The 23,744-nt window shown below is 38.1% G+C and overlaps 3 protein-coding genes across 4 annotated transcripts in view; all 3 read right to left on the bottom strand.

Moving 5' to 3' along the window:
* Positions 1-913, bottom strand: part of LOC307028610 (frizzled-3-like) — a 30,713-nt gene extending 29,800 nt beyond the window's left edge. The window contains exon 1 of the mRNA XM_079663780.1: positions 804-913. The gene's annotated coding sequence lies outside the window, so the exon portion shown is untranslated. The remainder of the gene's footprint in view (positions 1-803) is intronic.
* A 584-nt stretch (positions 914-1,497) lies between these two features.
* On the bottom strand, positions 1,498-6,700 carry krtcap3 (keratinocyte associated protein 3). Of its 2 annotated transcripts, XM_079667413.1 has the most exons (7): positions 6,623-6,700; positions 6,475-6,511; positions 5,411-5,595; positions 4,641-4,700; positions 4,344-4,541; positions 3,727-3,861; positions 1,498-3,532 (listed from the first exon to the last, which is right to left on the bottom strand). In XM_079667413.1, the coding sequence occupies exons 2-7, from the start codon at positions 6,485-6,487 to the stop codon at positions 3,470-3,472; spliced, it is 654 nt and encodes a 217-aa protein (XP_079523539.1). In that variant the 5' UTR covers positions 6,488-6,511; positions 6,623-6,700; the 3' UTR covers positions 1,498-3,469. The 2 variants fall into 2 exon arrangements, with proteins under 2 accessions (XP_079523539.1, XP_079523538.1); XM_079667412.1 differs by lacking the exon at positions 6,623-6,700 and having other exon boundaries at positions 6,475-6,610.
* A 604-nt stretch (positions 6,701-7,304) lies between these two features.
* Positions 7,305-23,727, bottom strand: LOC307028864 (nuclear receptor-binding protein-like). Its single transcript, XM_079664224.1, has 18 exons — positions 23,570-23,727; positions 22,091-22,478; positions 21,440-21,562; positions 20,467-20,568; positions 20,202-20,291; positions 19,900-19,940; positions 19,701-19,795; positions 19,049-19,132; positions 18,582-18,637; positions 18,398-18,496; positions 17,918-18,050; positions 16,805-16,895; positions 16,519-16,569; positions 15,165-15,300; positions 14,621-14,674; positions 13,894-13,957; positions 10,142-10,197; positions 7,305-9,660 (listed from the first exon to the last, which is right to left on the bottom strand). The coding sequence occupies exons 2-18, from the start codon at positions 22,322-22,324 to the stop codon at positions 9,601-9,603; spliced, it is 1,569 nt and encodes a 522-aa protein (XP_079520350.1). The 5' UTR covers positions 22,325-22,478; positions 23,570-23,727; the 3' UTR covers positions 7,305-9,600.
* Between the last annotated feature and the right edge of the window lie 17 nt (positions 23,728-23,744).

The following is a 23,744-nucleotide window of genomic DNA, read 5'->3' as shown; positions in this document are numbered from 1 at the left end:
GAAACACAAGATCACTACAGGGTAGTAGGCAGGCAATAAAACGTATTAAACAATTAAACAGTGTTGTTGCAATGTTAAATTGTTATTATGTGTTGAGTCAGCGGGGTCATACGCAGTTCATGTTGCAGAATGCAGTGCAGAAAACAGGTTCAAAGCAAGAAAAGTGTCAACGTTGCACCTGCGGAGGATAACACACTCATGTTTGTGTGAGGTTGGCCGGGCAACAGTAGCGTTTCCCTGCGATGTTTCACACTCTGAGAACCGGTGTCTTTATGGTTGACTACCCAGAAAACTTTGAGATAATAAGCTTCGGAAGTATGCCTTTGAAATTAAACAGCAAATAAACGTATCCATTAATTGAGTTTTAATTCATAACTGCGAGAAACTGTTCTGAGTCGACCGTTAAACGAGCGAACTTGCGTAAACCCAAGCACTGATAGCTAGCTAGCGTTAAATGTATCATGTTAAATTGCACTAAACACCTCTGGAAGGTGCGGTAACGTTACAGGTCACAGCCCTAAACGGTATCTGTGTTTTTGGGAGAGCATAGCTAGTTCTAGAAAGCACAGACCTTTAAAAATGTCATACAGGCATCTTCGCTGTGTTGAGGCACACACGGTGACGGCTTATCAATCTTAGGTTAGTGTGTGTTTGTCACCGCAGTGTCTTCAACCGCCGCGCGCTGCTCTGCGCACATGATTCCTTAAGAGCATTATAGTCGAAGTATGTCTGGCTTGCCGACAGGAATTAAGCAAAACGTGAAATATAGTTCCTGTGTAATGGTACAATTATAAAAGCTTTACCTTGTGTGGAGAATAACGAGCTGTTCGGCGCTGCTCCTCTCTCTGCAGTACTCCACTGCTCCGCTGTTTGCAGCTGGTTGCCTGCAGCAGCGTGCAGCAGACATATCGTGGCCGCGGATTCATCGTGCCCGCGCAGGGAGACATGAACAAATTGGTCCTACTGGACGTTGCATGCTGCAGGCTTACTGTATAAATATGGCTGACTGACAATAGCGATAGACTGGACATGGTAAATAGCATTTTGTTGGCGAGAAGCTGTGTATTTTATTATAAAAAAGGGCAGATGCACCATAAATAAGACATGCTGTTAAATGCTTTTGATTATCATTAGATGTCTTAACAAGTGGAAAACAAAATGTTGAAGGAAAACTGTGTGTCCAATTTTTGGGTCCTGGATTTGCAGCTCTGTTATAGCATGGTAAATACAAGGGTTTCAGAAAAGTGTTTAAAAACAAATTATTGAAAAAGAATGATCATTGATTTCTCTCTGTTTAAAAGGGGGCGACATGCAGTTTTTTTATTTTATTTATGTTGATATTCAATCAACCTTTATTTGATATTTAAAAATTCTACGGGTGCACTTTCACATTTCAATGCCCAAAGGAAGAACACACAGCTTGTGCTCTATAACTCAAAGGCTGCAGAGATATATGATGGACAGGCAAAAGTAAAAGCACACAAATATCTAAAAAGGTAGCATTTACAAAACATCTTTATTAAAAATTAAACATGACATTCTAGAAAAACCATAAAGCAAGCAATGAAATGAACAGTACATCCAAATGTGTTCAAACGTAACAATCAGGCAACAGATTCATAACCTTTCACACACATTAGTTTACAGCTGAAAGAGGGAAAAACATCAGTCATGAAACTGATTTTGTCTTAATGGGCTGTCCTGCTCAAGTTGTAACAGGAGCCTACATTTAAAGTTTGTTAATTGTTTTTATTATTCATTTAGTCTGGTTATTGTACTTTATTACATTAAATCAACTCACTGTGTTTTAAAACTATATAAAATGTAGGTTTTCAAGTAAATACATTTAAAGAAAAAAACACAAATTATGTGAATTAGTGATTTGCTATACGAGTCAATTATAAGGAATCGACTATTAATTGTGGTACATTTATAAATGGACAGCATTCCACACAAACCTCATATATGGGAGATCAATAACTTCACAGGAAATGGCCAAACAGATTTGTTGTCATTGTGTCAGTCAGTGCTATGTCAATATTTATCCTCGACAGCCTGAGGATTAGTATTGCGTGCCATGATTCCCTTCCACACAATTGAGCATGGCATTAGATTAACCGTTTCACCACTGATCTGATCTTCTTTGGCGTTGAGTTGTGGGGGGTCTGTGCCAGTTAAGGCTGCTGGCCCACATACTGGTTTAACCTCTTAACATGACCCCACTTGGCATTTAACCACAGTATACTATAACTATGTGGATTTAGTGCATTTGTGAATGTAGTATATTCACTTAATGCACTCAATCCACATAGCTTTGCAGCAATGCAGTTTTTTTTCCCTTTTAATTTCCACATGGCGCTGCATTTTAGCAATCTGAACTTTAAGCGACGAGGGTAACTAAAAACCTGTGTCCAGTAGAATTTTTTTTTTTTTAAGTGATGACAATGTAAAAAAAACCTGAAATGTGGTGTGTTCAACTATAGTCAATGCTTTGCCTGCAACATCAAGCCTTAGTGGAAACTCAAATGAACATGTCAATAACTGCAGTTGTATTTCAAATGATCTACTTAAAGAAACAACTTTTAAATATGAAATTTAGCATATGACATTTAAGTTTAAGCCAAAAACTATATCTGCATAAAATTATAATCATTTTCTATAGCAAACACAACACAACATTTTGATAATATAATTTCACATTATCATGTAGCAATTCAACAGCTAGAATTTACCATCATTATTTGTTGAAATTAAGCGTGTTTATAAGAAAAATATTGAGCAATAGGATTTGTGGACTGCATCTCTAATGCAATGGAGTGTATTGTGTAGAAATTGTCAAATAAAAAAAACATTAGCATTGAAAAAAGCAAAAGAATGAAAATTAGAATGAATAAAAAGCTAAAATATTCCTAAATTCATCTAAAATATTTTTGCTAGATATAAAAATGTATTTTCTTCATAAACCGAGGTTTCTTCATATAGAAAGACATCGCTTATTTGGACCATTACAACTCAACAGTCATGGCTGGATACGGATAAGACTTCATTTATATATGTAGGCTTCCACACACCAAACCTAATCCCATTATCTGCACAAAAGGATCTGCACCCGGCTGCTGATGAAATGTACATTGTGCAAGGTTTTACTTTGAATGGTTTGTTGATGTACCATTTATGGGTTCCATCAGGAACTGCATTCCGCTCACAGCTTAACATATAAAATAAGTTTGGTTTATAACTGAAAACAAATACAGTTGGTGACCGATCCGTGAGTTGGGGTATGGGGTTGTATGATACTGCAGGGCAAAGAACAGTTTCTTAAATCTGATTCCTATTCTGTTCGACAGTGACACTCACCTAGCTGACTGTAGGGCAACATTTTCTGATCTCAATACAGGTGCAGCAAGGCTTTTTGGGATTTGGCTGTGCTTGTTTACACGGAGTGGGGTCCTTCCTGCTTTTTGTTAAGTCAGGCATCAGGGTTCAAGCGCTTTCCAATCAGGCGTTGGCTGTGGGGAGCTCCTTGCTCAGACTGGAAGAAAAGAAAGTAAGGATAAAGGTTGTGTAAAGTCTGTGTTAACGTGAGCCAGTGGGCTTGCATGTTCTTTTTACTTATGTGAATCAATTGTGTGCGTGTTTGAGATGGACCGAGTGCACATCTGAGTCAGACAGAGATTCAGACATACACACACCTGAGTTACACCCCGCACACAAAGACACACACACCTGCTCTTTGATGTAGCTTTTCCCACAAGGGACCAGCCCTCTGAGGGCCAATCCAATGATGAAGCACCACACAGACAGGCCAGCTTCAAATGCCGCCAAGAAAGCACACGGGATCCACATCGCCAGGGTGGTGTCCTGAGAGACCGGAAGAGACCGGAACGTGGAGGACAATGTATGAAATAACTCTGCATTATTTATTCAACTGTGCAACACTCGCATTAGTTTGGCTTTATTTACACTTTACATTACTAGTATCAATCTAAATTATAATATACACTATATATAAAATATATATATATATATATATATATATATACACACACTACTGAATATAAATGTAAATTATATATTTTATATATTTATTGCGTTTATAATTTGTGAGCACATTTTCAGTTAAACATCTCGATTTATAAGTATACTTTTTATAAATGTTATTCGAAAATGGAGAAACTTTTATGAAATACAACTATCCCCAGGGATAATAAAAGCCTTTCTGATTCTGATGTTGACATTTCTTCTGTGATGTTTCGTCTCAATTTTACCCCTCAAAAGTTGCAGCAGTTAGACAAAGAGAAAAAGAGCTGGAGAGTGATGTGGAAATGTCAGTTTAGACTCACATAGATTCTGGTTGTATCGAACGGACACCGGGCACTGACAGGGGACCGAGCGTTGATGGGCACCTCTGTGTCGTTGCATCCCTTCATCAAACCTGCACCATTGCTGGCCACAGTGATGCTGATAGCCAATAGGAGGCCTGTGCAGCATGCTGCCGACAGCAGGGCGTTCAGGAATGAGGTAATTAGAAGCCCTATTTGCTGGAGAGAAAATCATAGGAAAACAGACCGGGCGGTGACTATTGAGCAAACACAGGATGAATGATAATATCAGCAGTTGAAAACTAATTAAATTCTTACCAGTTTTAACACATGAAGATTCCTTGACACCACAATGGCAATAATCCCAGCGGCAATGCTCTGGAAGATTCAAATAACAAAATGATTGTTTCAGCCTTAGAGTAGGGTTTATTAAATTATGTGCCACAAATTATAATCCTGGCACCGAAGATGTGAGGCTGCATTCTTCATTTAGGAGCAAGGCTAAGAAGACTTCAAACAAATGGAAGTAAATGAGTCTTACAAATGACTGTAAATTAGAGATTACAGAGGGAAACAGTGCTGGTAAATTATTTTGTTACTTGTTTTTATTGTCATGTGTGTACAACCTGTAAAACATGTAATACCCCAATGAGTACATGATAATATTGAGTACATTTCAAAGAAATTGGACATTATCTATCTAATCATAAAGATCTAACAGTTTACCGTATACCTTTTTTTGACGAAATCTGCCTTGGGGCAATGAGTAACTGGTTTGAAACACCAGCTCCTTTAAAAACAGGCAAGTTCAATCTTGATTGCAGAGAAAAGTACCCAAAACTGTAAAGAGCTAACAGTGCAAATCACTTTGAGGTTTACTGCAGGTGCATGTGTTATTCTGATGCAGAGAGCACAGGAAGACACTGGGATGAATTCAACCGTTTTTCATAACTCACCAAATTCATGGTAAAAAAACATCTGATCAGGATTGCTTTGTTTTTTAAAGGTTCTACAAACCTTAAGCCTCTTGGCGCACGCTGCAGATTTGACGTTGAAACAAAGGATGAGCGGCTTAAATGAGGACTTACCAGCAGGCCAGAGGTGACGGAGATGATGTTGGCGACAGTGTACTCGGTGCTGATGTGGTTGTCTGGTTTGGAAATGTGGCGGAGGACATTGCCATGGACAATAGCTCCAAGAATGAAGTTAATATGGCCGACCAGAATGAGAGTTAATCCCTTCTTCATCAGCCTCCTTGGCCCTTTCTCCATATCTGGTTGACAGAAATATAAGCATTACAATACCTCTAATTATTATGAGATATAGATTCATATTAGCATGCAGTTTGAAAAAACCCTCTGAGGAGGAGTTTGAGTTCATTCTCTGTATAGACATATACAAACTATGGTATTGAAGGACTGATAATGATTTTAAATATTTTATATCTTAGAAAGTCTAATGATAATATATTTCAAACACAATTCATCTTTAATAAAACCCTGAACAAAAATATACATGTTGCCTTTAATATGAAAAAGGACAATGCACATTTTCTATTTTTAAATCATACATATATTTATGTGCCTAGATAAATGAACTGCACATTTACGCACAGTGCTTTTATATCAACATCATCAAAAGGACTTCATAAAACTGAACTACTAGCAACATGATTTGCCTGTGAAACGGCTTTATGCTCTCAAACATTAAACATCACAGACTTACCACTTGCATCAACTCAAGACCTTATTCTTAAACTGTTGTTCGTTTTGCCTGAAACAAGTACACCTGCTCAGAGATGGACATGCATTTGCATAGAAAGGCTCACACTGACTGTGAGCTACTCCTTGTGAGTCACAGAGATGTGAAGAAGCAGTCAGGGCATGGGCCTACGTGATATTTTAAAAACGTTTTAATTATTATCCTCTTTCTTTTTGATTGATGACAGCTCATTTCCTCGAAGTATAAACCAAAGCAATTATTATTATACGCGCACCAACACGTTACATGTGCAGTTAGAACATCGAAACCATCCTCCTCCTTGCAGGCCTGCGGTCAGTGCACCGTGGAGGGAAAATACAGCGACGGACAGACAGGCTTAATGACGTTAAAAGCGAGATTTCTAAGTAGGAATCACGATGGAAACACTCACCAAAAGTGCACATCTCTCCGTTGTGTCAGGCCTTTCCCTTTGAAAAATGTAATGACCGTTATATTCATGCAAAAACAATTGCTCGACAACACAGAAGCAGAAACTCAACGGTGCCTCTTTTCACTTCCTGTATGACGTCAGGACTCACCTGTGAATTACCTGCTGCGGGCTGGATGCTGAGGGGCGCAACAGGCATATCATTTACCTCAAGCATCTTTATTCTGGCCTTTCACAAACAATGGAGGAGCAACTAAAGTTGTAAAGGCACACTTTAATAAGTAAGCTAAATTAGCTTAAAAGGAGATTTCCCCCCAACAATAAATATTTGTATATTCAAACGTCAACACATATGGTGTTATATGCTTTTTCAGAAAAAAGTGGATGCAAAACCGTAATTTGTAAATAAATTGAAAAAAAGCAGATTGGAGAACATTTTTAGCCCAAATACAAAAACAGAAACATTGAGCGCAGACCAATGGATTGATATGATCCAATTGATGAAGTGACTACTTAAACATATATATCTCAGCAACAGAAGTACGCTCTGACTGAAAGCTAATACAGAAACTGAAGCTGTCAGAGAAATGGATTAAAAACTACAATATTTGCCTTTGAGATGTAGTGGAGTAGAATTATAATTTAGCAAAAAGTAAAACACTTAAATAGCTCAAATGTGCAATTGAGTAAGGAATACTAGTAAAGTACATAATTACATCCCACCATTATAAATCGTCGCAAGCAATCTTATTAGATGAAAAATCATAACACTGATAACAGCAACATGATAATGAAATCAGTAAATCTGTCTTTTGGATCTAAAAACATCAACGTTGAGCATTTCACACATTTATTTGTAAGAACAGATATTGTCAGGATACACATTTCAGAAAAGACACAAACACATTTACTGACGCTTATGTCATATACAAAATAGAAGGATATACAAATATGCTCACATCCTTGAGTGACAGGCTAAAGCTGCCCACCCTGTACGATTATTTAATAACCAGTTTCAACACCACCATTCATTTGGGTGGGAAAGACAGCAAGAGAGAGAGAGAGGTGGAGGAAGAGATTTATAAAGCTGGTCTGGTGATCACATTGGTTGGTTTTTATCACTTCTCTGTAAAAGAAGAGATGCATTTACATTCTACTGGCTGACTTTAAAACATATCTTTGGAATATACAATCTTAGAGGTTCACAGATACACATTCAAATAGAGGAACAACTTAAGTAAACAATGCACGTTTGTTTAGTAAAAATGCAGATTAGAGAACAATTTTTGCCCAAATACATTTTTTTAAAACAGAAAGATTTGAGTGGAGATCAATGAATTAATACGATCCAATTGGTGAAGTGACTACTTAAACAATACATCTCAGCAACAGAACTAAGCTCCGATTGAAAGCTAATACAGAAGCATTCATTTCAACTGGTAAAATGTATTCTCAATTGTACGTTTTTGCATCTAATGGTATCGTTTCTGTTTTTTTAATACATACTGAGAAAGTAATGGTTTATGTGCATTCTTACTGCCGTTTAAGGTCCTGCATTGTATGGGCTTTGAGACACTAAAGTACCTGTAGACCACAAAGAGTTCTGAGCCAAAATGTCACAAAAGGCCACAGGCAACTCCCTGATCCCAATACAAGTCTCAACATGACATGTAAGATGTAACCTTTTGTATTCAAGTGTAGGTGCCTCTGCACTCTGTGAAGGAAAATCAACCCTCTAAGTCCCAGTTTAACCAAATGGTGATCAAATGAAATCAAGCAATAGAAGTGTATATTGGCTCAGACTCTCATCAATGTGGTCTCTGTGTTAATCACAGTAAACAAAAAGAAATAAGAAAAAGACATGCTATACAGTTTCTGTAACATAAATAAATCTTGACGCTCTCACATAGATGTATCAGGAAAAGGCTAGGTCCTCTTTTTTACAGCATATGGCAGCCGAGTTCAGTACACAAGTCTCACATGAATGAATTTTACAGGCAGAGGAGCATGTGTGAACCCAACAAGCAGCAAATGGTAAAATGATGAATAAAATAATAAAAACAAACAGAGAAAAGAGGACTTTAAGGCATGTGCGTAGGCCCAGCATAAGGCAAACAGTCGAGCAAAATATAAAAACAAACACACAAACGGAAAATTCAGTAACACTGAGTTCACAGTACCTCAAAGTAACCATCATCCAGAGACATCTGGCATCATGATGCCCACCCAAAATGTAATATCCAGCTGTGCACATACAATATGTTCTGTATCAAAGGCTTCTCAAATATTTATCATGGGTATAGGTCAATTAATAAGTTATCTGAAAAAGTTGCATCTCTGCACATCCAGTTTTCAAACTCTTATATATATTTAACCTGATAGGTGACATGTTGGTAAAAAACCACAACACAAAAATCAAAGAGCCGGGAATGTTCATAAATCATAAGGCAAAACAAAATGAGAGGGGGATTCACATGAAATGAGGGGGGAGAACGGCTTGGCTTGTTAGGGGTGCTATAGGTTAGAGATCATTAAAGTTTATAAGTACAACAGTAGTGAAAGGTGGAGTGACTCGTGAATATTTAAATTAGACTTGATGGCGTTTTAGCCCGTCTCATCCTAACACAAACAGGCAATTCGTTATGTAAACACCTCACAATAAAAATACATCTGCGGCTTGGAGAAAGTGGTTTTGACTTTAAAGCTGTAAGTAATCTAGTCAGCACTGGTGTGATGAAGTGTCTTTTGCAGCATTCATGAGGTTAACATTTAACAGCCAATGTAAAAGCTAACACATTCAGAATAAATCCTCTCATATAGATTTAAATGGTTCTTAACTTTTACAGCTCAAATATGATATCAGTCCAGGGAGCTTCTTTGGAGTAAACTGGACTCTGAAATTAGCTTGACAGCATGTTAAAGGTTTTCTGTGCTTTGGGGAGGTTTGATTCCCTGATGCAGAGGAAGAGAACCCACCCTTTTGGTCACATTTTCACCTAAGGCTTAGTAGAACAAAATACAAAAACCCCACTTAATGTAATCACCATGTTGAGTAACCAAACAGAAGATGTAACAGGGTTAAGAGAGTGTACTAATGAGGGGACAGGTATTTCGTGGAGGAAATCGTTGCTATTGAAGAGCTTGGCTGAAGGATTCTTCTAGTAGGGAGGCTATTTTGTTTTGGTCCACCTGTAAAGAGAACACAAACATGTTCAACACTCCAGGATATTACAAACAACACGTACACCAATATGTTAGAAAATACAGTTATGGTAATCATAACAGCAAAGACACAGACAGTTACAAATATGCAAGTTGGTCGAACAAATGAGGCATAACATAAAAATATCGGAGAAAACCGTTAAGAGAGAGTCATTAAGACAAAATACCTACATATTCTCTCTCAGACAGAGTGATGAAGTGATAACATATACGTGCGTAGGTGAGTGTGCACAGGAGTACGTATGTAGCAGTACATTAAGAGGAGAAGGTGTTTGTGTTAGAGGGCACCGTACGTAGGAGTCACATCGCCTTATAAAATCTACAGAATTCTCTCAGTTTGGTACAGAAATAGCACGCTCACCCACACACGCTTGCCTGCAGCTCTTCAACAGCAAACACACAGAGACTCACACATTGATTGCAAATCTCTCTCACACAAAAGACCCACCTCACTGATTAAGCCCAGCTGCACCAACTCTTCTGCCATCTCCTGAACATTTTCATCTGAAACACACAGCAGCACAGTTAACAGCAGTCCATGGGCATGTCACATCCCCTTTTTCATCCTCATCTCTACCTGTCACACACTTTACCTCTTTGAATTATGCAAGTATAGTAACACACACACTCCTACTCAAAAAGGCAGACTAAGGGTAAATACCACATTCAGAAGATATGGTCAAGATACTGCTTTGAAATCCACATCCCACCATCAAACAGCAGCCTCTGCCGCAGCTCTTTCTGAAGCCACGGTGTTGTTTGATGGAGCCATTTTTATATTTTTGTGTATATCTGGCAAAGCAGAAATTGAGAGATATCCAATAAAGATAAAAGGAGAGTCTAGAATGGGACTCATCTGGCAGGAACATGAAAGAGCCGACATGTTTCAACCAGCATCGTCTTCATTAGTGTAAGATCTGTTAAAACATGTTTTAATATTTCTCTTAAGCTTTGCTAATAAAGACTTAACCCACTGCATGGACTGGCATACACCCCTTCTCCTTTCCTACATTTTGGAGTTGATATAGCTCATAGATGTAAAAGGCATAATATATTCAGAGGTGTCAGAAGTTTCCAAATAAGTGCTGTGTTAATCCCATTTAACTGTAGCTCATCAAATGTGTATGACAGGAATTTTAAATACATTATGCACTGATCACCTCAGCGTCCATATGAACTAACTACCCTTTGTTAAACTATAATTCATGTTGACTTAAGCTATCTTTAAATAAATGCACAAAATATGAAAGCATATGCTGTTTTCTAAAACATTGGGAAAATACATTCAGATTAAACCTGAGCTAATATTCCTGACATTAAAATGTAACATGTAACGTTTACTTTCTTCTGAAACTTAACTTGTATGACCTTCTATTCATTCTGACCTGTATTTTAATTGTATTTTAGTTACCTCCCAAATTGAGACATTCCTTTCCTGTGCCCAGTGATCAGAGGAGTTGTCATGGTCTACTGATTTTTAATAAACTCACTTTCAATTTATAACTATAATCAGGAATGTGGCAGGGACAAGACAAACAAGTGGGGAAGACGGACGACCCAACACTAAGAAAAGAAAACACCCACCCACATATAAATGATAAAGGGCTATGTATATTGCTATTATAGCCGAGTGAGAGGATTCCTTGCTTTTTGCCATCTTGTAGTCTGCTTTAAAATCATCGTTACTGTTTGGTTTTGAAGAAATAAAGCTTCAGTTGTAAATATGGTTCAATTCAAGTGTATGAGAGTGAAGCAAAAGGCCTATCGGGTGAAATCTAAGTGGCTCAGATAGCTAGTGACCCTGCAGAGTGATACTTTGGACTTTGACGTGTCGATAAGTAATGCTTTAAAGAATAACCCGATATCAGCAGGACGGACTGTTTACTAAGACAACAGGGTGTGCCTATAATGTGAAGTAACATAATAGACCAATACCACTGTGTGCCAGTGGTATTAATGTGTGCGCGTGCAAACAAATACACATGTAGTGAGAAAGAGTGTGAGAGAGAAAGTTAAGGAGATACATTTGAGTGAGTGTGTGAGAGTGAGAGACAGGGAGATGAAAGCCTGGGAAGAGATGGGCTGATCTTGACAGAGGAGGTGACAGCTGTCAGCTGCAGCCCTCACAGGCCGGGCATTCCCCGCACGCCTGCAATATTATCCATGCCTGCCATACCTGAGTGTGTGTGTGTGCACACTGGATCATACTGCCAACATTAGTTTGACCATTGCAACAGTTGTGTGTTTTTCTGGGTTTCTAGTCAGCTTTATGAAAGTTAAATGATTTAGGAAAGCCTGAATTTCAAATTAATTAATTTAGATAACTCAGTAAAACCTTCAAAATGTGTTGCCAAGAAAAGTACAAGTTATAGTTCAAGTTTTAAGAAACAACGTATCAACCCCCCACTGTCCAAAGTACAACCAGGAAACCATTTTCTTCAGAGCGTATCAACTGCCACCAACAGAGCACATAAGGGGTTTTGTTTCCCAAACTTATTCCGGTTGTTTCACCATCCACAGTTTACATAAGGAGGGATAGTCATTGTAAAGACATTACATTAACACTCTTTTGTAACTGGGAAAAGCTGCCGATAGCTAGAGGGGGGGGGGGGGGGGGGAGGCGCGATCCTGTGAGCCGTAAACCGAGCCTTTCTGTTCCCTAGAGATCATACCAGGTGGCATGCACAGTTACAGAGTGGAAGCGAGACGTTTTAGAAATCAATATTTGGTCAACAATGGTAGGTTCATGGACAAAAAAAAAAAAGTTTAAACAGATTTAACAGCTATTGGGATTCAAAAATCGACTTTGCCCTGAAAAAACTATCCAGAATTTTATTATAATAAATAAGACATTTGTCCAAAATAGAGGTGCAAGGTTTTCATGACACACAAGCGACAGTTAGACTCCCTGCCTAAAATAGTCGTGCATACTGTATATTGTGACGCCATCCGCGTCTCAGGCTCTCTCTGGAATCTCACTCACTTCCCAACATGCCTCAGTGCACACATATGGAGAGGAAGTGTGTATTAAAACTGTGTGTGGTAAAATCTGAGTGAAGTAGACTTGAAGTCATTCACACGGACATAACTCAATCATTTATCATCCCCTAGAGTCAAATATAATTATAGCATTAACTCCTAACCCAAGCTGTAAACATAAACTGTTCAGATTTAATAAAATTATCACACTTTATAAAAACCTTCCTACTTTGAAGGTGTTTGTCCAAAAAATACACACGCACCAACAAGAATCCTTCCCTCTCCAACTCCATAAGGAAAATATTGTACCCATTCTTGTGTTGCTATTTCTCACACACACACACACACACACACACACACACACACACACACACACACACACACACACACACACACACACACACACACACACACACACACACACACACACACACACACACACACACACACACACACACACACACACACACACACACACACACACACACACACACACACACACCTAATCCTCTTTGCTACCCCCTAATCTCCCTCATGCCCGACACGCCTTCCAACAATATCAAATGATCGTCTAATTGCAGGAGCCATTGTAATATTAACTGGTTGGAAATGTCAAAGGTCGTTTCAAAAGCTTGTTGATTAAAAATGTCCTGCCCTTAAAGGTGGGGTAGGTAATTCACTTCAGAAACACTTTGTGTTATATTCCATGGAATGCTCTTAACATTCCGATAGCAATGAATATCTGAAATGCTTTGACAATAAATACATAAAAAAATGTCATCTGTGGAAGCCGTGGCGCTGTAAAAACCACGACCAGTTATTTTAGCAGCTAAAGTAATTGGATGGCCTACCTGCCTGTCAGCCTTCCATCTGTGCACAAACTTATCTTGCCCTCATTGGTCATGTGCACGTTCGTGTGTGTTGGAGGAGGGGCTCTGTAAGGAAGTTTGAAGGAAGGGGCAGATTTTTTCCAGTTGTGTATTTTCTAATTCTAGCGCACTTGAGCTGGTTTCTCCATTCTTACCTACCCTACCTTTAAGCACCCAATTGAGCACCTCAATTCATCCTTAGTGTAGTTCTGATGAAATACAACTTGAATGTGAGCATTAAAAGAGCTAAGTGGACATTTTTGATGTGGGTGCGCTATAAATAAATGAGTGACTGTATATTGAAACCAACAGATGATTAAGAGTCAGTGTGTTATAGGATAGGTGGACTTACGAGATAACATGTCACAGCTTAGATGTCTATTCAGTTTATCATCCAGTTTCAGCAGCAATGTTAGCTAAAAAAGAGAGAAAGACGACAACAGATAACATTATTATTATTATTCATTTCAGGGTTCATACACTTTTTCACCATTGACCTCTCCATGATCTTTACCTAATTTTCCATTACCAAAAAAATTACTCTTTCTCAGCGGTACCACTGAAAATGGTTTATTTTAACATGGAACAGGAAAATAATGTCTGCATATGAAACATGTTGTGCCTATCTAAAACAAATCCAATAGGCTTACTAGCTTCTACAGACTAAAGCAACTCAAATCTCTCACCAGCAAAACACCTCGTCAGTTAAATGACATTTTACATTTCATTACTATACAATACAGTATTTATTATCATTATAGTATTACTATTTCGGTGATTAGATAAAATATAAATTATATTTGATGCAACTTTAGTTACATTTCCATGACTTTTCCAAAACTTTGGGAAAAATATTGTTTTCCATAACTTTTCCAGGGCCTGGAATTAGCATTTTGAATTTCCATGACTTTTCCAGGTTTTGAATGACCGTAAGAACCCTGCAATTTACTTCTGTATGGTAGAAAAAAGTGATCTGGAATGATATCAAGTTGTTACTCAAAGGGGGAAACACATTTTTGAAACGTTTAATTAGTGAAAAAATAAAAGATTAACTTATAAATTCTACTGCAGAGACTTACATGATACCTTGCTCCCTCCTCGACAGATTCAACGTTACACTGCATCTGAATGACCTGCAGAAGAAGTTAGGGAGTATACATATGAGCAGTTGGAAACTAATGTTGAGGTTTCACAACAGTTGTTTACTCCAGAAGAAATACAGTATACCTATGTATTGATCCTACTGAAGCCCTGAGGTGAAAGAGAACACAAATTCTGGTTATCCATTTTCTAAGTCTCATCTAATTGATTCACTTCTGTGTTTTTGTAACTTAAAAAACTGGTGAAAAAAAGGTCAGTTTTTTCTGCTATAAGATGAACAATAAAGATTTACCGAGATATTGATATAGATAGAGAGGAATGTATTTTTCACATTTGTATTCCCGCTCATCAGTAATGCATTAGAGAAATCAATTAGAAATGAATCACCAAAGATCTCCCTTGCATTTGAGTTTTGATATAACTGAGTGACTCAACCAGAAATCAGGATTGTCTGTTGAGGAATTTCGCCATTGTGAGTGTTTTTTAACTTTTGTAACATGCAATATAATCTCCTGTACGTACCCGCCGTGTCTCCAATTCTGTCGGTTCAGGGGTGGGGGATTTGACCAAGGGGACGACAACGGGAGATTTAACCGTCTCCTGTTGAGGCTGATGAGGAGAGGGCACCCCAAACGCCGTCATCGGATAAATACCGTTTCTGATCCAGAGAGAAAGGGAGGAAGAAACAAAGGCAGGTGGAGAAAACATCAGAGAAAGGGAGAATGAGAGAGGAGAGAGAAAGAAGAGATGGAAACGATAATGGAAATTAAGAAATGTTTTAATATATAGACTTTGTTTTCCTCTCCTTATAGTCAACATTTTTAAAGTGAAAAATGTGTTCCACCAAACTAACAAATTAGAAAAATTAAGGATTTCCTCTTGATTCTTTAAAAGCTTGGTCTACCTGTGGCCATGATTACATATCAACGAAGGATACATATTATAACATTAGTACAAATACAAATATGTGAGCAGGAAAAACATGAAGCAGAGATGGAGACTTGCAGAACGGAATGAAGAGTGGCCAAAGATCATGAGGAAAGAGTATTTTATATTTAAATAAACCCAAAAGTTTGAAAATTGCATGACAAATGTTTAAGTAAGGTGCTGGATTCAGATAGAGAGGCGAAGTCCCTCCCTTTCCGGGGGAGCTCCATGGGACCTTATTTCAGAAAAAGTATTGAAGTCAATGGCGAGAGAAAGATTATCTTTTGATCCCGTTTGAATTGTGCCACGAATTACACATATGATGTTTGTCAATTTAAAAGATCATTTTGCAAGTCAAAAAAATTAAAATGTGTCGTAAAACTGTGAAATAACACATTTTTGTGTGAAACCGCTCAATGAACTACAACTCCCGTCTCGCTCCACACACCAAGACGGCCGTCACGTTGGCACATTTCACTGCTTTCTTTCAGAATGAGGCGAAAAGTATTAAACGAGGTGAAAATCACTACAAGTCTGGGAATGTTGAGAGCTGTGCACACACACAAGGGGAGTTAGTCGGTTCCATAAGAGCCAGCAAGCGGGACCGGGATTCTGGGATTTGTAGTCTTTCTAGTTGCGTATTTTTTTGACATGGAAAGTATTTTTTAAGATTGACAAACATCATATGTGTAATTTGTGGCACAATTCAAACGGGATCGAAAGATACGTTTTCTCTCTCCATTGACTTCAATACATAATCTTTCTGAAATAAGGTCCCATGGGTCGAAAGTAGATGGGCGAGACATCACTAAAAGATGATGGCAGACGCACACTAGTCAGATGGTCCTATACTGCCCCCCTGTGGCCAGATGGGGTTTTCTTTGGGGCCTAAATACATTGAGAGTAACTAAGCTTGTTCACGCTGTTGCTGCTCTCCGCTGCCTCTTACCTCACATCCTCCAGGAATTTATCAAGCTCCAAAGCAGGAAAATGGGAAAGCCTACAGAAAACACAAACAACGGTTAAAGGTCTTTACACCTCAAATGTATATAGGTTATATTCACAATTTCAGGATTTACTTTGTATAGAAAAACCCAGTAGTAACAATGACTGTTAATATAATAACCTATTATTTGTCTTTATCCTATTAAATTAAAAGACATGTTCCTGTACCAAACATATTCAGAATGAAGAAACGACATGAATGCTGTTGACACTCGATAGTGGACACTTACTTGAGCTGAATGCCTTCTTTCTTCTCGGCGATGACCAGGTTAGGATCCAGGTTCTTGGTCATCTCCTCCAGGGCATTTTCAGGAATCATGTCTGGACAATAATAAACATTTAAGAATGAATGATGTGATGCTGGTTGTTAAAATACATCCCTTTAAAACTAAACTTCTTTCATAGGTAGTATTTGATCTGATGATACGTGAAAGGTAGCAAGTCCTGTGAAGGGATAACACACTTTGAGTTACATTTGTGTGTTTATACGTGTTGGATTGCATAGTTTCCAACTGTGATTTAGTTTGAATATTGTGTTTTATTGATGTTCTAGGTCAAGCTGTAGATGTAATGACAGTATTCACCAGTGCAAGGTAAATATCGAACAACACCAGTAAAAAAAACTATATTTAAATCTGCATCATTGATTGCTCTGTCCACGTGGATGCACAGACTCCTCAGACTAACAATGTTCTCTTAGGGCTGTGCAATTCATCACATTTTAATCTCGATTACGATTTTGGCTTGCAACGATTAGGAAAACAACGTAATCGAAATAAAACGATTATTATTTTTATTTTAAAAAAAATGTAATTGTTTTTTTTTAAATTGTTTTTTCAGTTCAATTATACTTAAAGTTCAGGGTCATCAACTGTTAAAAACATACTGTTCACATTTTATTTTTCAATAAATGGATGTTTTCAAAGTAAAGGGATAATCGTTTTTAATAATCGTGATATCAATTATTGACCAAAATAATCGCGATTATGATTTTTTTTTGCCATAATCGCACAGCCCTATGTTCTCCGACACTTTATTATTTTATTATTTCAAAAGTACATTTTTTATAAATGATGTTTTGTTGGCTTCACCAACCCTGAATCATTTCTGGCTCCTAAGCCTGCAGGGTGTTCCACTTTCTTCCCCAGTTAGTCACTTTTTCCAAACTTCCGCTTGTTGCTGTGAGGAAACTATGACTACTACTTTTACATTCCACATAACCCTCCTGTCCATTGCAAATACAACGGATGGTCTTCTTATTAACCATAGCATGCTAATAAAATCAGAATGACTCAATCTGTTGTTCTGTGTATTCTGTATGTGTGTGTGTGTTAAAGACTCACGGTGGTGGCTGACTATGCAATGAGCCGCCAGCAGCTTTAGCAGCGGTACTTCGAACAGAGCTTGGTTAAACAGCAGCTCTCGGGCTGTAGGTCTCGTACTCGGATCAGACTTGAGGCACTTCTGGATTAGCTCCTACAAAAACAAACATAAAGGTCACACACTTCTAAACGAAAGTCTTGTATTATACACAAATGGGACTTTCAAATAAACATTGAATCTCACACACACACACACACACACACACACACACACACACACACACACACACACACACACACACACACACACACACACACACACACACACACACACACACACACACACACACACACACACACACACACACACACACACACACACACACACACACACACACACACACACACACACACACACACACACACACACACACACACACACACACACACACACACACACACACACACACACACACACACACACACCACTCTTTCTCTCACCCTCTGCAGGGGGTCCTCCAGAAACTGTATGGCATTCTTGATGGCTTCCGGAGAAACTAAAGAGGACTCTCCGTTCCCCTGGATTTCCAAGAGCGCCATCTGAAACACACCGACACACACATTAGCATATTGTTTTAAGAAAGGGCTTATGTTATTCTATCATGTATCATAGGTCCCATCTCACCTCTAAGGCACACATGCCAAACGAGTAGATGTCCACCGCCGTGGTGATATCGTCAGCTACAATGAGAGAAGGAAAAGAAAGAAGAAATATGTACGGATATTCACTTCTTATATTATATATTGGTTTTTTCGTCTTAGAATTAGATTTTTTGTTGATATAAATCAATATTGGATTATTTTATTGGAACAAAGCCTTTGAGCGTATTGAGTTCAGTCAACATTCAGACATATCTGTTGTATTCATGATACTAAGAAATTGTACAATACCATCTATTATGCTGTGTTGATTTAAGTTGACATTTTGTCTGAAGCTAAACACTTGTAATGGATGTATGAGTCCTTTAATGCAGTTATATCCTTTAATGATATCAAATGATTCGTATCATCCAGTTTACTTAAAGAGTAAGAAACATGTGGATTTCAGTTTAAATAGAAATACATGGAAAGTGTAATTTCAGTCAGGTCTACCTCCATATTCTGGGGCATAGAAGTGCAAGTTCTTCTGTTCCTCGTGACACGTCTTCACGAGGTTGTTGATGGTGTCTGGAGCAACTGCAGATGTGACAGGAGGAGAGCATAGGAAGGAAATAAAGAAGTAGGATGGAGAACAGAGAGATAAGTGGACAGGGAGTCATTGTACACACAATAATAGTTTATTCCACAATGACATCGACATCTACCTATTTATCTAAGCTCAAAAGAACATCAAGAAGGTATCCTTATTGAAAATAGGGTCTACTTGAGATGTAAAACAAGGCTTGCAACAAAATGGCTCACAATGAAAACTCCAATGTCTTAAGAGTATCATAATTGTTTTTGATACATGAGAAGGGTTGTATTCATTACTTTTGAAACATAATACTGGATCCCAAGATGTGTTGGCGTATTAAAGCTAACACACCGGCACCTTAATGGTTTGGTTTAGTTGAAGCTAATTTACTTGCAGGATACTTGTTGTTCTGAATTTGTAACGATGGTTAAGTTACAAAGCCTGATGAGACTCGCAAAACTAGCACTGTGTAATAACAGAACTTCCCTGAAATGTCTTTAAATCCATAATTCAGTATCATCTGACTCCATCACTACCTAACCATCAAGTGAAACTTGCGTAACTGTGTACCTGATCCGATCTTGATGAGCCCGTTGTGCTGGATGAAGATGGTGTCACAGGTCAGGTTGCCATGGAGGATGGGAGGGTCACATGAGTGGAGGTAACTGCAGTCAAGAAAAAACAACATTCACAAATACAGACTACACACAAGTTCATTGTTCTTATACTAAACATGAGTCCTGGATGTCTAAAATAAGGTGAAACCAACCTGAGCGCAGACAGGATCTGTGTGCACCATCTCTTCCAAGCCTGTAGGACCATACATCTTATCAGAGCGCGCACATGTTGGTTTCCAATATGGAGTAACAATGACTTACATCATGTCATTTGACTTTGCTTAAACTGGTACACAATGTATTTGTAAATGCTTTCTCCCTCAGATTGGTCCTAGCTTTGGAAAGATGACCTTATCAATATTACTGATACAGGGTCTGTCACTTTTCACATGATATGCAGACTTTCAGGCACCATTCTTCTATTAGGGAAACATTACATCCAGCCAATTTCTACCTTTTCATTCATGGCTTTATGATTCTTCTTTGTCTTTTTTAGAAACTGCTTCAAGCTTCCTGATGACATATATTCAGTAATGAAAATCACCTGAAAGAGAGGAAAGAAATGAGGGGGAAATGCTTCGGAAGAAATCATTAAAATACAAATAAAAAAGATGCTGAAATACTTGTTTGAATTTTTGACAAATCAAGACAGAAGGATGATTCAATAACATTCATATGTTGACAATTGTTGGTTTGTCAGGTCTGAGAGTGAGACTCACCCTGGCTCGGTTCTCCTTGTTGTCGGCCCAGTACTTGTGAAACTTGACGATATTAGCATGTTCCAAATTGATCAGGTTATCAAATACTGCTTTCAATTTCTCCTAAAACATAGGAAAAACAAAATATATTAAAGTATAATAATACGTCATATTGCTATGAAAAAACAAAACACATTCTGCTTTGACTTGACCTGACCAATGGGTAGATGGTAGTATATCTGGCAGAACTATTTATGTAAACAAAGTACACATTTCCACAGTTTTGACCTTCTGGTAGTTTCCCTAGCAAGCCAAGGGGTGACAACAGTGAACTCACAATAGCAGTGATAATACAAATAAAACATACATGATTCGATTATTCAATACAACAAATACTTTAGGAAAAATGCTAAATACTTCCTAGCTCAAGCTTCTGCAACCCGATACAACACAGAGCCAGACATGATGTAACACTATTAACCCGCACATGGTTAGTTAACCTGGACAGGGTGTAACTTCTTATAACAGCATGACACGAGGGGAGTATTTTTAAAATACTTTTCACAAAAGGTAGGAATGTCTTCCTTTGATAAGTCAAAGACATTCCTACCACTCGTTACTTTTTCAATTTTTTTAGATGAGCCCATTTAATGCAACAGTATATTAAGGACTGTCTAAATGTATGATACTTAAAATAAAAATGACATGGTGGTTCTATAAGGCAGTGTAGATATTACATTTGACTGAAATTACTTAACACTGGTTTCTCCACATTACAGATCACGCTGCGTCATTAGAACAACAAGAACGTGTTTGTATACACTGTAGTGAATACGTTTTACCTCGTTATTCTTTATTCATTTTTTTGATCTTGTATATGTGAATGAAGTACTAAGGCTAAACATCTGTAATCATTAATGATTTCTCACTTTCCCACCACACCGTAGCAATACTTGTACCCTTTTGATTCCGTTATTGTACCAGTGGGCCTCACCTCCAGCAGCTTGAAGTTCTTCCTCTCTGAGATCATGACTTCATTCCACACTACCTCGACCCCTTCCTCTGTGTCCATGGCCAGGTACGCAGCATCGATCCCTGGGACATTACGCTGGTTCACCTACAGGACAAGTGACGAATAGCTTAGGGGACAATATATTTTAATACTGAAACGAAAGACACTGAAACGGTTGAATGGCAAACTGTGTCTGCTATTCTTTTCCGGTTTGAGCTGACTTGATGATGAGATGCTTGTACCAAACATACGGAATATTATAACTAATCACAAAGCTTGAAAATAACTCCCACCGGGTATAATTGAGTTTTGGAAATCTCCGATTACTATTAAATAGATAATGTTGAATATGTCTAGATATTTGACTATAGTGCGAAATTAATATATTTAAAAATATAGCAATTTGAAAATAATGTCGGAGAAGGAGGTTGTTCTTTTTATTTTGAAAAAGTGATATGATCTTCATTTAAAAATATTCCTGCATCCATTGATCTAATCAACTACTAAGCTTCAGGACTTTGGTACTTCCCTTTTGATGATAGCAGATAAACGTGATGTGTCGGACAGTTCAAACTTTGTCCATCATTTCCACTTTAACCATCAGAGTGAAGCTTCCTGACCGGCCGCCCTTACCTCTTCTCTGCGTTTCTGCCAGCGGCCACACGGACTCTCCTCCAGGATTTCCGACTCATCTTCACTCTCATCATCATCCTCAGTTGCAGTGGTGGTGTGGGGCTGTATGGGGGCCACGGGCGAAGCAACAGATGCTTCTACCTGTTGAATACTACTAGGCATGTGTCCTGTCGTGACATTTGGCTTGTTTCCCTCTGTGCCTGGAGCTCCCATCTCCTCGGCCTCCGACATCATGACACAACTTGAATGCTGGCAGCCTTTCCTTCCCTAAGCTCCCAGCGAATGACAGGAAGCCTCGTCCTTGCTTTCTCCTCTCTGTTTGAGCTCGTCACACATCCATGTTCTTCTCTGTCCTGGCTTAAACGAGGTAAAGCTCAAGGAGGGAGGGCTGTAAACAAATGACATGCTTAGATTTGAAATCATTGGGCTATAACGTTATAATAATATTTTTCAGAGGTGGAAGAAGTACGTTCAATACAGAGTTAAATCCCAGGTCAAATGTAAGTTAGAGGGTCTCGAGCATGTTTTCTCTTCAGAGATTGATAAATGTTTGTTTTCCTTGTGTTGTGTCTTAATATTTGTCCTCGTGTGATGCAAGACAAAGGTCAGACTTGATCTGACAATAAATTATTATTTCATCATACCTTAAGTACTCTGATCTTGTACTTAAGTACAAGTAGAACTACCAGAGTGTAGTTATACTGTGTTACAAGTATAGGTCCTGCAATTCAAAAATATTAATCAAGTCAAAGTAAAGAGCTATTAGCATGCAAATATACTTAAAGTACCATAAGTAAAGTTACTCATTATGCAGATTGTCCCATTTCAGAATAACATATATATCTTTTGATTATAGTTATTGACCCATTAAAATGTTATCAAACCTGGTAAAAGTAGAGCCTATTGTAATGACTTTGTATAGGGCAGGGTAGCTAATGAATTTACTCCAGGTGTAACCAAAGCCTAACTTAAGTGTTGATTATATTTCACATCATTAATCCAAATTTACGAAGTAACTAAAGGTATTTAATATATGTAATGTAGTAAAATTACAATATGTACCTCTGAATTGTAGTGGTGTAGAAGTACAACGTAGCAAAACATGTAAATACTCGATTAAGGTACCTACAAATTGTACATTAGTACAGTACTTGAGTAAATCTACTTTACACCACTGATATCTTCTAACGTACATTAGTGTTTTACCAACTAGCCTACCTAACGTTACCTACTGAGAAGGGAATTGTATTGGTGACCTAGCTTAGAGTCAGAGAGTTGGTGTTTACAGGACACTAAACATTAACTAGTGAAAACTGACAAGCTGTTGTAGCTAATTTAGCTTCAGAAGGCTCATGCTAATGTTCAACGCTAGCTAGGAGAAGTTCAGCCTACCAGTTATGTGCTAACTTTTCCCTCGGCTATCATGCTAATAAAAAGGTAAATAAACAAATAGCTAGCCCAAAGTTTAAAAAAACTCACCGTGGAACCGAAAACTACCTTGGATAAAATAGCCTTGGTTTACATACTGATGGAAAAGCAGTAAAAAAAGATGCCATAAGACAAAAATGCTAGCTTGTTCGTCATAAAATATGTTGTTGGGTTTCAAGTTCTCTCTGAGCAGAAGTGGGAGGGGCGGGGCCGGAGTTAAGGAGCG

Source organism: Notothenia rossii, assembly GCF_949606895.1.
Source record: "Notothenia rossii genome assembly, chromosome: 2".
Classification (NCBI taxonomy): Eukaryota; Metazoa; Chordata; class Actinopteri; order Perciformes; family Nototheniidae; genus Notothenia; species Notothenia rossii.
Note: the sequence above shows the minus strand (reverse complement) of the source record. Positions and strands in the feature narration are given on the sequence as shown.